This window comes from Lacerta agilis, chromosome 2 (assembly GCF_009819535.1).
Source record: "Lacerta agilis isolate rLacAgi1 chromosome 2, rLacAgi1.pri, whole genome shotgun sequence".
NCBI lineage: Eukaryota > Metazoa > Chordata > Lepidosauria > Squamata > Lacertidae > Lacerta > Lacerta agilis.
The window spans coordinates 1077578-1090548 of NC_046313.1; the positions used below are offsets into that span (position 1 = coordinate 1077578).

General features: G+C 46.6%; 1 protein-coding gene across 3 annotated transcripts in view; it reads right to left on the reverse strand.

Annotated features, from left to right (window-relative positions):
* Positions 1-5799: 5799 nt before the first annotated feature.
* Positions 5800-12971, reverse strand: part of OLFM2 (olfactomedin 2) — a 170660-nt gene continuing 163488 nt past the window's right edge. For all 3 annotated transcript variants that reach the window (XM_033136633.1, XM_033136617.1, XM_033136626.1), the window contains exon 6: positions 5800-6653. In XM_033136633.1, coding sequence (XP_032992524.1) covers positions 5976-6653 — 678 coding nt within the window. In that variant the 3' untranslated portion in view covers positions 5800-5975. The remainder of the gene's footprint in view (positions 6654-12971) is intronic.

Below are 12971 nucleotides of genomic sequence, written 5' to 3' on the forward strand. Positions count from 1 at the left end.
GGATTTCAGAGAACCTTACCTGGAGATGCTGGGCATCAAACCTTAGACCTTTGGTATGCACAGAAGTTGCTCTACCACAGAGCTATGGCACTTCCCTCAAATTAAATGGTTGGAATGCTTTTGGCATTTAAAAAGTAGAAAGCTGGGGTATATGACAAGCTAACTAACACTCCTCCCCATTCCTTTCCTGGGATGTTTTGTTCAAGGAGGAATCTCCACATTATGCTGTGAGATCAATTCAATTGTAACTGTAATCAAAGATGCCCTGAAAATGCATGCTAGAAAAGTCAGCTACTTCCTTAGAATAGGTCTGAAATAGTGATATTTAAATGTGTCAAACAGCACAGTGGTTTCATTCCAGTCTCCTGCCCTGTTGTTTGACTATAACCTGTTGTTTGACTATAACTCCCATCTTCCTTAGCCAGTAGGACAGGGATGATGGATGTTGTAGTCCAACAACAGCTGGGGGCCCAATTTCGAGAAACACTGGACCACATGGTGCTGCTAGAGTAAAACCTATTATTTCTCATAACCCCTGGGAGATGTGAAGGCACTTGAATCCTCTCCCCTTGCACAGTATAGAGTAAATGAGTTTGTTGTATCCTCCCAGGCAGAGAATATCTCAGCCCTAAGCTCCATTGCAAGATGGACGGTGCCTGCCTTTGATCACTTCTTTGAGTCAATTTGGTGTCAGCCACTGAGACGAGCGATAGGATCTCCGCTGCTTAAACAAATGTCCACTTGGCTATGCCAAGAGCCTTATCTGCGACACACGAAGGCGGATAGCAAGCGCCTAGGTGAGCCCTGCTGTAGATCTCAAAGAATTATCACTAGCCGACAAAGCACAAGATATTCACCCTGCAAAGTAAGTGCTCTCTCACGTTCCCCCCTACAGCTGGCATTCCTCCCTGCATTTCAAAGAGAAAAAGCCACTCCAAATGGCCCACCTTTTGTGCTTGCATTTTGTTTATGTCTGTAACACGGATCTGAATTTTGTTCACAAAACTCAACAGTTGAGGCCATTCTGCCTAGCCCCCCCCCACCATGGGGTAGCCTAGAACTCCCTAGAAAGACTCCCTAGAAAAGACCCTGATGTTGGGAAAGATGGAGGGCACAAGGAGAAGGGGACGACAGAGGATGAGATGGTTGGACAGTGTTCTCGAAGCTACTAACATGAGTTTGGCCAAACTGCGAGAGGCAGTGAAGGATAGGCGTGCCTGGCGTGCTCTGGTCCATGGGGTCACGAAGAGTCGGACACGACTGAACGACTGAACAACAACAACAACAACAACAGCTGGGTAGCCAGGGGGTACCCCACCATGGGGTAGCCAGGATTCACCATGAGGGAGCAGGCTTTATGTTGGGAGGGGGAGAACCTCAGTTAGTTAAATATCGTTCTTGATTTACTTGATTCACGGGCGGCAGCTGCCCATGGCCCCAAGACATTTTGGCGCCTGAGGCGAACTACAACACGACACCCTCCCAAACAGGCAAGAAGGGGCAAGTGAAGATCTACATCAGGAACAAGGGGCATAGGAAAGCAAATCAACCTTACTTGATGATTGAAGTGGGAATCAAATGGCATCTAGGGCTCCCTGCTCTGAATCATGCTGAGCTGGTGTAGAGCCCAGGCGACCTCAAAGGGCAGCTCTTGCCATTTCCTCCCGGGGGGGGGGGGGGGGAGCAGCAGTGCTTCCTATTTGCCAAGATGCCACTGTAGAAGCAGCATTGTGGGGTGGGCTGCTGAAGAAGTTGTGCTGCAGCCGTCACTGCTTTCATGGTAGCAGCAGTGGGCAATGCATTCCTTGGAGGCCAAATCTGCTGCCTCTGTGTACCCAAGGCAGTTGCATAACCTTGACTCATGAGCGGGCTGGCCCTGGCCACACTTTGAAATTCAGATTGAGGCAAGGAAAGTTTTCCAGTCTGAGGGCCACGTTCCTGCCTAGGCAGCCCTCCAGGGACTGCATGCCACTGATGGGAAGAGGTGGAGCCAAAAGTGGGTGGGACCAGAAGAAAAAATAGGGAAGAGCAATGGATGTGATTCTTACTTTAGCAGCAGAATGCATAACAGCAATGGAAAAACCAGCACTTGCACCCATTTCACCCCATCTCTTGATTCTCCATTCAGGCAAACAAGAGTCATTCAAGGACAAATTCCAGACCAGCAAAAGCACCCAAAGAGGTTGAGTGAAGCATAGAGCTGATGAGGAGTGTGGTTTTGGGAAAATCCCCAGACCCAGGTTAAGAGATCTCAAAGGCCACAATTGGCTCCCAAGTCCCAATTTTAAGGAACTCTCTTCCAGTTGAGATCAGAGAAGGCTCCTCCCTATTGAATGTTTGTCACCTTCTGAAGTCTTTTAACTGAGGGGACAAGGAGGAATTAGGGGAACAGGGAAGGGGTGTCTTGATCTGTGCTTGGAGTCAGGTGAATGGACTCAATAAGCAGGAGGACTGATACTGTGCAACTGAGACCTATGTTCCAAGATCAGCAAACAGGATCCTAGAAGCAAGAGGTTCTCATGCCTCTTGTGATTTGTGAACTCTGTTTTCTTTTGCATCAGCATTTACAGGCTACAGAGATCGCAGCTTCCTGCAACAGTAGCCTCTCTTAACTTCTAATTTTACATACCTCACATGGACACCTTTTCAGCTCACTTCACAACTGGAAGGACTCCAGTCGACCTTGGACATTGCATTGTACCAAACATAGTCACCTGGCTAATCCAGCGCTGTTCAGAGTTGCAAGCATGCCAAAATTATCAATCTCTTTTAAAAATGGTGACAGAGCTGATTGTGGAAACTATCGAGGCATCTCTCTATTAGCAAGCATAATAGCTATTGAGGGATTCTTAAAGCTGGTTTGTGGGAGGCCTGAAAGTATATTGGGAAGTGACATGGTTCTGCCTTTTTGATTGGTGATGGTGTGGACTTGCCTTCCTCCTTCATGACCTTGTGTGTTTTCCAAAAACCCCAAGATATTTAAAACAAAATATTTAAACTCACGTTTCTTCAACCTGTAAAATTCTGCCAGGAATGGAGACAGCTGTTTTGCCCAGGGCATAATAGGACTGTTCTTGCAGCTAAGATATTCTGTTCAGTTTCAATGGAAGTTTACAACATGATTCACTCTGAATAGCAATTTGATAGGTGCTTCGTTGGGCAACTTGTCGGGAAGGGCCAGAAACCATTGGCTGATGCTCCATCCTGCTGGGCTACAGCAGCTATTTCCTTGCACAAATTATGTGCAAGGGCACTGCTAGGGTGGTGTGGGAGAATGACGAGATATTCTGTCCCATATTTGCATTGATTTGGATTACCCTGATAGCTCCTAATGTTAAGACAGTGCCTCTTCACATTCTCGGGCAAAAAGAGTTATTTCCCATCACCAGCTAAATGACCCGGTCAGGAGATGCTCAGAATGGTGATTCATGCAGAATTACCATTCCCCGCATCAAACGGGGTGTGCATTTTGCGTGGTCGTGCGCAGCTGCCTGGATCCCAGAGCAGCTCCTGGTAGTTCGGGCTGGCTTCACCTTCCCAGGCTGGATACCTGGGGTCTCCACCTACCCAGTCAGCTGCCCAATCCCGCCTGGGGGAGGTGTTGCCAGGGGGATTGGCCAGGTAAGGGGAGGGAACACAGACCCACACAATAGAAGGTGTTACATACCTGGGAAGTACCACTCAGGCTCCAGAGCTTCTCCCATCCTCCACTCCCTCAATTAACCTTTTCATTCATTTTTGCAGGTTAACCTCTTCTCCACAGGTACACAGGCGCTGCTATGTTAAGGCCGCTGTTGAAGGGCTGGAAAGGAATTTCCCTGCATTGGCAGGTTTCACCTTTCCCATAGCAATACATCACAACTTTGGCGATTGCAGGCCTTGGGCGGAATCCTTTAGTCATCTTCATAAAGGGGGGGGAGGCGTGGGGTGGTGACCCCACGCCCCCATTGTGGCATTGATACCAGGGTTCCCGTTAAAGGGGTCTTGGGGGGAGGCATTGGCCATACGTCCAGAGGTTGTCATTGCCCTCCCTCTCCAGCGGTGGCGAACAGGGGGGCTATCTTCTTGAACATATGTTCTCCAGAGCTACCCCAATCCCCTCACATGCTGGATAACCCTGAAGTTACCCAGGTCCCCGGCTGGGGAGCTGGGAAGGATAAACGCCTGAGCCAAGGTCTCCCTACATCTGAATCTTAATAAAGTTGTGGCCTAATTTTAATCCCATAGTACGTTGTCTTGTGTCGTTATTCCGCTCAGGGGCTGTCTGGGGTTTGGGGGACTCCGCCTGACCATGCAAACTCAGGAGGGATGATTGTTCCAGAGCAGATCATTTTACCAGTTAAGAGGGCTTCTCCATGGCTTTTCTGACCAGTTCCTGCCCTACTTGTTGTTCCTTTCTCTGCAGCACTCAAGCCATGCCTGTATACAACCACTAAGCTACTGTCCCTCCCATTACACAGGAGACAATGTTGTTAATCACATGTCATTTTTCCCTATTCTTTCCTTCCCTGTCTATGAGTGGTAGACTGCAGAGCTACCGCTGACAACGACATCTCCCACAGTATTTTCAGCTTAAGAGCAGCAAAACAACTCTCCAGGCTGCAAACTGGGAGTTTTACAGGCAGACGTAGGGCTGGGCCAGTCAGTCTTTTTCAGATCCATCTCACTTTTGAATCAGTTTAGATACAAGTCTGCTCTGTCCCATTTCTGCATTAATTTGCCTTTAAAAAAATCAACTACTTGCATGGACATTCACATTTAAGGCCCCGTTTTTAAAAGCATTTTCAATTTTTAAATTTCTTTCTGTCAAAAAATACACATTTTTTTAAAAAATGTATTTTGGTATGCAAGGCAGTGGAGACCTAAGTTCTAGCCCACACATTAGTCTGGGAAGTTTCATACACATCTTTCCTAATATGTTCATTTTTGCATGGGATTTTGACTAATAAACACATTTTTGTAAGCTGTTCCCCCTAACAGAATGAGTTGTTGTATGTTATTTCTGACAATAGAAGCTGTGTGTGTGCATGTTTTTTGCTTGAAGAACTGCAGTGCAAAATTCAGATAAGTGTCAATGTAAAAACATAAGAAGAGCCTTGCTGGATGAGGCCAGTGGCCCATCCAAGTCCAGCATCCTGTTCTCACAGTGGCCATCCAGGTGGCTGTGGGAAGCCTGCAAGTAGGACCTGAGAAATACCTGCATTTCAGGTTGCGTATGGGTCCAGGGAATTTGAATTACATTGGTTCCCATTAAAAGTGAACCAAGCAGTCTTCCCTAGGGAGATGGAGCCAGCCTGGCTGATGGGAGGCAAACTCCCACAGAAGAAGCTCTTAGCGCAGCCTTAGCCAAGACATCCAGAGGTTTTGGACTACAATAACTATCACCCCCAGTTAGGACCTGCTGGTTGGGGCTGATGGGAGCTGTAGTACAAAACATAGCTTTAGAGAGGGGTGGGGGTGCAGAACTGGAGCTCACAACCTCCCAGGGAAGGTTTTCCTCTTGCGTTTCCTTAGAGCTTTCAAAGGGAATGGCTGGATCTCTGTTTTCAAAGCCAATGACCATACCCCCCAGTTAGAACCCTGAATATCTCCCAGCACCCAAGTCATTCATTGAACCAAGAAGGGCCCAAACTCCATCTAACCTCAACGAGATTGCCTTTATTTGCCACCGGTAAATAAATAAATAAAATAAAATCAATACAAAAATAAAAAATAGCCCCCCCCCAAAAGAAGCCCCAAACCAGATCCATGCGTCATCAACCACAGGAAAGAGAGAAAAGAGAGAAAGAGAGAGAAAGAGAAAGAAGAAATCTGTTTGCTTTATTATGTAGAAATAATGGCATCGCGGAGTGTTTTCCCAGGCCACTGAGTTTGCAGGTCGCAGTGCTCCCCAACCTCCCCAACCCACAAGGATAAGAGAGAAAATGAACAAAAATGACAACTTAGAGATTGCTGAGGCCTCTTTGCTTATGGGATTATGACTCCCCTGAAGTCTTGATGACATGGAAAAGAGTCACATTGTAGATGACCTGGTGGCCATTGTTCCAGGTATAGAGGACCCTCTCCCGGGGGTTGTAGTCCAACATGGATATGTGGGAATACTGATTGTGGAAGGGAATATCCGTGTACTCATAGCTAGAAGTGTTTGTGTAGTAGGCAAAATAGATCTTAGCCCCAGCCAGGTGTGAATTGGTCACATAGAGGGTCCCGCAGATGATGAAGGATTCGCCTGCACTCCGCTTGGGGTAGCCGGTGTCCCAGCTACGGAGAATCTCCAGTGTGACAGGGTCCATCCTGCTTACTACAATGTTGCCAGCATTCTGGTTGGTGGTGTAGACTGCCCAGAGCCCATTCTCGTCCACCATGAAGTCGATGTCTGAGAAGCCGCCCCAGGAGTAGGGGAAGGTGTTGTTGTAGCCAGCAGTGTTGAGGCTGCGCTGCACGACCACACTCCGCGAACGGAAATGGTACTTCACCACTATGTTGCTCTGGTACTTGTTGTAGTAGAGGGACCCATTGAAGACCACGTGGCCGGTGCCAGCCCAGGGATGAGGCAGCAGGTGCTGGACAAAGTTTTGGCCTGTGATGAAGTCATTGAGTGTACGGTATTCCAAGACACGACGGCCTTTGTAGTAGCCATCCATATACCAGACCTGAGGAAGAGCACAAGGGGCATTAGAATGGGCTCTGCTGAGATTACTCTGTACCAGATCACTTCAGTGTAGCTATAGGAAGAACAGGTATTTTGAGGTCCAAAGCTGAAAATCTAAATGGAAAAAGAGGGCATCATCTACCCCACTTAAATTTCCAGCCCAGACCCTAAGGTCTTCATCAGAGGCTCTTCTCTGTGAGTACCACCCAAGGGAGATGCACAAGAAGAGGCCTTTCTAGTGGTGGCCCGTGTTGGAAGAAAGCAGGCACATTTCCTTCTCAAGCTTCTAGTTAATGCATTTGTTGCTTTAAATGACCAGAGGGCACTGTAATCTCTCTATTTAATTTAACTCCAGCCATAACAGCTGAGCCATTTTGTTTGCTTTTCTCTCCAGACAAGATGCTTTGCTATTTCCTTTCATCTCCACTCATCCTGTAATTAGTTATTGCATGAATAAAATCTTTGAACTCCAGAAATTGTAAATGAATTCTGTACTTCAATCTAATTAACCCAAGCTGCAATGTCTGCTAACAGCCCCTGCCTGTGGAATGCTATGTTCAATGAGACACTCTTGGTGCTTTCATTGTCAGTTTTTAGGCATCAGGCTAAGTCCTTTCTGTTTACCCAGCTTTTTATTGAATTAATGTTACCTCCTATGGCAGTGCCAATCTTTTAATGGCGTGAATAGTACTCTCTCATTAATATGCTGCTGGCTGAGCATTTCATGTATTTTGTATCATTATTGTGCTAAATGTTTCTGGTTTAAAATTATTTTTATGTGTTGTATTTTACTTTGTCAAGTCACGTTGAGACTTTTCATTGGAAAAAATAACTGATAAATAATAATAATCAGAAATTTAAATTGGGATAAATTTGGTGCTACTCTAGAGCAGGATTGCCCAACAGGTCGACTGCGATCACTCTCGTAGATCACCTCCGCCCCTGACTGTACTTGAAAAATTGGCGCTTTTCACATGCTGTCCACAATTAAGTAATCAACTGGAAATTAGAAGCTAAGGTTCGAAAGCGAAAGCCACCCAAAGGGGCAGGCGAAAGTGCCATCCATGCCGCTGTTAAAAGATTTGAAGGGAAGTGTTGATCTCGTTCCAGGGTTCTAAGTGTTAATATGCTCTTGAAAAGCTCTTTGTTAATTGGTTTCATCAGAAACACATCACCCAAAAAGTCACATTTCACATAACAACATGTGGTTGTGTTTATGTGTTCATTGGAGACTGCCTACCTGGATGTAGTCCACTTTTCTTCAGCTGGTGGGTGTTTTGAGAGCCAGACAGGGCACACTTCAAGCACACCAGCAAGAGCCATGGCAGTGCCAGAGGGAGGAAATCACCCCCCACCCCCACCCCAAGGATACAGCCCTCCCCACTTGCCTCCTAAATTGCTGGACTCCTGTCCTTAATGCATACTATCATTTTTTCTTTGCAACATCAAAAGATGTGGGACACAACTTGCCCACCTCTAAATAAAATTTGCCCTTCTGTGCCCCTCATCTGGCATGGCCACTGGCAGCAGCTTCCAACATTTTCTAGTATTATTGTTAGGATTATCATTTTAGAGAAGAGGAAGAAAGTGGATGAGAGAGAGCAGGATAAAAAGAAATAAGGAGAGGAAGTAGGAAAAAAAGAAATAGGGGTGGGGGTGGACAGTGTAAAAATACTAAAAGTAATGCCAACATTGGAGGATGAGACTGAACGTAGGTGGAGAGGGGGTGGTTGGAGGAGAGGTGGAAAGAAGAGCTACCGGTAATTTGTCCGTGGCTAGGGGGCACAATCTGGATGGTTATGCCAGGGCCGTAAGGTCACCTAGCTGTGGCTCTGGTCCCGGAGGGGTCTAAAATAAATACAGCAAGTACGTGCTAAGAGGGGTGGGGAGAGTATGTTTATGTTGAAGAATGACAATGGGGGAATGTGGTAGATCACTGCCAGTTTTTTATACTCATTAGTAGCCTACTTGATGTTGGATGTGCCTGCTCTCCAGAAGATCTGATGATTGGTTCGGCTCCTTTTATATTTGGAGATGATTTGAAAAACAAACATCTGATCTACAAATCTGCCTCGCACCTGGGACACTGCTACCCGCCCCTGTCTCCACAAAGGAAGGCTGAGCATAAAAGGAGATGGATTGATCTTTGTACTCTCAGCAAGCACCTTCCATGGACAGTAAACTGAATGGGGGTTAGGCTGCAGCAAAGCCAAATTGCATCCTGTTCAGCCTTTGAGAGACAGAGGAGGTGGATGCACATATTGAACAAAATGGCACTGTCTCATTTATGGGGATCAGGGATTGGCACAGTGAGCGATGGGTGGGTGGGGAGGCATCAGACTCAACGCCCAACAAACTGGGAGGCTTCAAACCTTTCAAGAAAAGGAGTTGACAGTTCACAAATAATCAGCCTGTAATTGAGATGATGGCCATCAAGGGGCATGGAGTCAGAGGAGACCTTGCAGTGATGGGGGTGGGGGGAGGAAATTTGGTTCAGTCTGCATTGTAATGAGAAATTATCTCATTTGCACTTCCCCAGAACAATAAAGAACCAAAGACACAACTACCCTTCTAAATGCACACTTCTCCCTCATGCCTACATCAGGGGGTGCCAACTTGAATAAAATATTTGGGGGGGGGCAGGTAAGCCTAGTCCTGCATAATCAATCTCATGATGTGAATGGCAATGCCCATCAACTTTAGATGGCTTGGCCGCCTCAAATATTTTATTGGGGGGGGGCTGAAGAGTTGGCTCCTATGACCTACATCTCACCCCCCATCCTTAAGTTTTTCAATGCAGTCTCCAGCCAAATATGTCCAAAAATGCATCATTTAGAAGAAAGTATGCATAAAAATGCTTATGGATTAGCAAAAATAATACATAAAATGCATTAGACTGCTAGCAAAGATGACCCCTGTTTATTACACAAAAGTTGCATGCTAAAATGTGTATATTAGAAAAGGCTCTAAAAGCACTAAAAGGCTCATGAATTTTCATGAGTGCTTTTTAAATGTGGATAACATAACTGAAGAATGCAGTAGTTGAGAGACCCAAATGGCCAGAGGTGCCTGTTCCTAAAGCAATGTATTCCCTGAATGCAGCAGGTGAGGGAAGAGGATGGGAGCATGGCCTTTGCATGGGGAGCTGCACAGAAGGTGCCCCCAGGCACAAAGGAGGAAACCCTTCGTTGCACTTCTGTACTTCTGTACAGCAGCTGTGTAGAAGAAAGAATTTTGATACATGCAGCTTTTCATGCAAAGTTGAGAAAAACTGCTACAACTGCCACACTTGGGCCAGTTGAAGGATCAGATGTGATCTGCAATGATAGCAAATGGGAAGCAAAACTGCAGACAGCACACAAACAGTTAAAACGTCAGCTCCACCCCTTGGGGAACCAGATTAGCTAGAAGCCTGGAAGGCGGAGCATTGCTGCTCAGTGCTTTGCAATCCTCTGGTTGTTGCACACTTCTAGTATCTGCAATCATTCCCCTGGTTCCTTCTTCACAATCCCCCTCTGGTTGTATCTTTCTCAGCACTGCTTTCACAGGGGTACCTTGAGTAGTAGTAGTAGTAGTAGTAGTAATAATAATAATAATAATAATAATAATAATAATAATAATAATAATAATTTATTATTTATACTCCGCCCATCTGGCTGGGTTTCCCCAGCCACTCTGGGCAGCTTCCAACAGTATGTTAAAATACAACAATCTATCAAATATTAAAAGCTTGTACTACTGGTATCTTCTCTAAGATTTTGTCACAGCCCTTGCTCAGACCACTTCACTGGAAAAGGCCCCAAGTATTGTGCAGACCCAGATCTAGGCATTCCTTCCCTCCCTCTGATCCTCAGAGGGTGCACGAGGTTGCTCCAGCACAGGACACTGGTGCACCTGTGGAGCAAGCTCCTCCTTCCAGCTAGGATACTCAACTGCCCTTGGTGCCACACGCAAGATGGCAACCATCTCTGAAATGTGACCTCTGGGCAGTCAGCACAAGTGCTGATCACAAGCTGAGTCACCCCAGTGTAGATCTCTGACATCCTGGGATGGAGCTCATAGTCACAATGCAGGATGGGGAATGTGCAGGAGAGAACAGGTTCTGCTTAACCCACTCCTTGCCTGCCGAGTCTTTCACTGTAGCTTGCCTTCATAGCTCCCTCTCTGTTTTTCCTTCGGAGAATAAGCTTGTGGTGGGAGATGGTGAAAAATAACCTGGTAGTGAGGGTTGCAAGGGGCAGTTAGATAGTGGGACCCAATGGCAGTCCCCTGCAAATGCCCCTTGCCTTCTGCATCACAGCAACTTGGCAAGCACTTTTGAAGCCCAAGCAGTACATCCTTCCAATCTCGGCTCATTGTCAGCTGCACAATTGGTCCAGACCATTAACATGCTCATCAGCAGCTCTCACAGGCCCTGACCAGATGCCAGATTGGAGAGCTCCACTGTTTGCTTCAAACATTGGCAAAGGAGACAGGAAGCCTTGAGTGTATAAACTTTGCCGGAGGCTTCTTTGCTCTCTGCCTAACACTGGGGCTCAGCAGAGCAGCCCCAGGGATCTGTGCCTTTCTCTTCCCCTTTCATTCTTCTTTAAACAATTAAGCCCATTTGATGGAGCAGCTGACATCTCCCTGCATCGGATTAGCTGTGTTTGGTGCCTAAACTGGATCCCTCCCCCTCCCCCTCTCCCCCTCTCCCTCCCCCTCTCTCCAAAGCTCAGGGCTACCTTTTGAAATTTAAAATATAATTCACTCAAAAGGAAAGGCATAGTGGGAGGGGGAGAGATACAGCCAGACATACAACATGCCTGCTTTCCAAGTCCCCTGGAGCCAACTGTCAACAAGAAAGAAGATGCTGAGAAAGTTTGCATTATCACCAGAAGTTAATTGGATGGGACTGAAGACTGAGAGTGCAAAAACTATGGTTTGCAGCTTGATCATTTGAGTTGATCATTAAAATTAGCCAGCTCAGCACCCACCACCCTCAGATAACTGCTGGGGATCCACCAGTGTTAATTCCTCCCCTGTTATCCCAATGCTAGGTCAATGAACAACCACTTTAAATTCCCCATAATGCCCTGGAGCAACCTTTCCCAACCTGGTGCCCTCCAGGTGTTGCTGGACTCCAGTCCTAATCACCATGCTCAATGGCCATTGTAGTCCAACAACAAAGGAGTGTGGTGGAGTCTCCTTCTTTGGAGGTCTTTAAGCGGAGGCTTGACAGCCATCTGTCAGGAATGCTTTGATGGTGTTTCCTGCTTGGCAGGGGGTTGGACTGGATGCCTGGCACAGGGTTGGACTGGATGGCCCTTGTGGTCTCTTCCAACTCTATGATTCTATAACATCTGGAAGGCATGAGGTTGGAAAAGACTGCTCTGGAGCACCACTTGCTTCAGGGGCACTGTGGGAAATTTTAAATGGTGTTTCAGAGACACCTACTGCAGTTGACAGTGGCAAGGGGCCCACTGATGTTGGAGGGGGTCCAACGGGAGCACTTGCTGAGAGTCCCCTGAAACCTGGAATTATTGTTTAACTGTTACATATGTCAGGTTTTAGAATAGTGTTCCTGGCGGAAATATCTCAAGAGAGAGCTGGTTAAATCCAAAGAGGCTATGTAGGGTAGTAGACAATGTGCCCAGCTCTGCCTAAGGGGAAATCCTTTTCTAATTCCAGTTCAACCAGGAATCCAGTCTCTCATGTAACTTCCCAGTTACTGATCACATTTCTATCTTGCCTTCTCCTTCCAAGGACTGGTGTATCCTCTTAGTTTAGACTATCTTGACATTCCAGTTCTAGGGCCTCATTTGTGACTCATCTGGGTGATAAGAACATACGAAGAGTCCTGCTGAATCAGGCCGATAACCCACCTAATCCAGCAGCCTGTTCTCACAGTGGTCAACCAGATACCAGTGGGAAACCCAGAAGCAGAATTTGAGCAAAACAGCCTTCTCCTCTCCTGTGGTTTCCAGTAGCTAGTATTTACAAAGTGTCCCCTTCATCCTAGGGTATCTACACTGCCAAGACAGACATGAGTTTGAGATGGCAGTGGAAGTTGGACAGGAAGCCTAGATTCCATGTGATCCCTAGCCTATGTCCATGTTTAAAGTGATCTGGGCTACTAGCCACAACTCAGCCATTGCAGCCATGGGAGATCTGTCTTCATGAATTCCAGCATGCATTGGTCCAGGACATGAGTCCACTACCAGCCAGCCAGCCTATGGGTAGACTGCCCAGTCAGCTATATGGTTAGCCTGTCCATGTGCAGAATACATGCAATGCTACTTGTTCTTGGTGATAATCTATATATTTAGGAAATAAAATC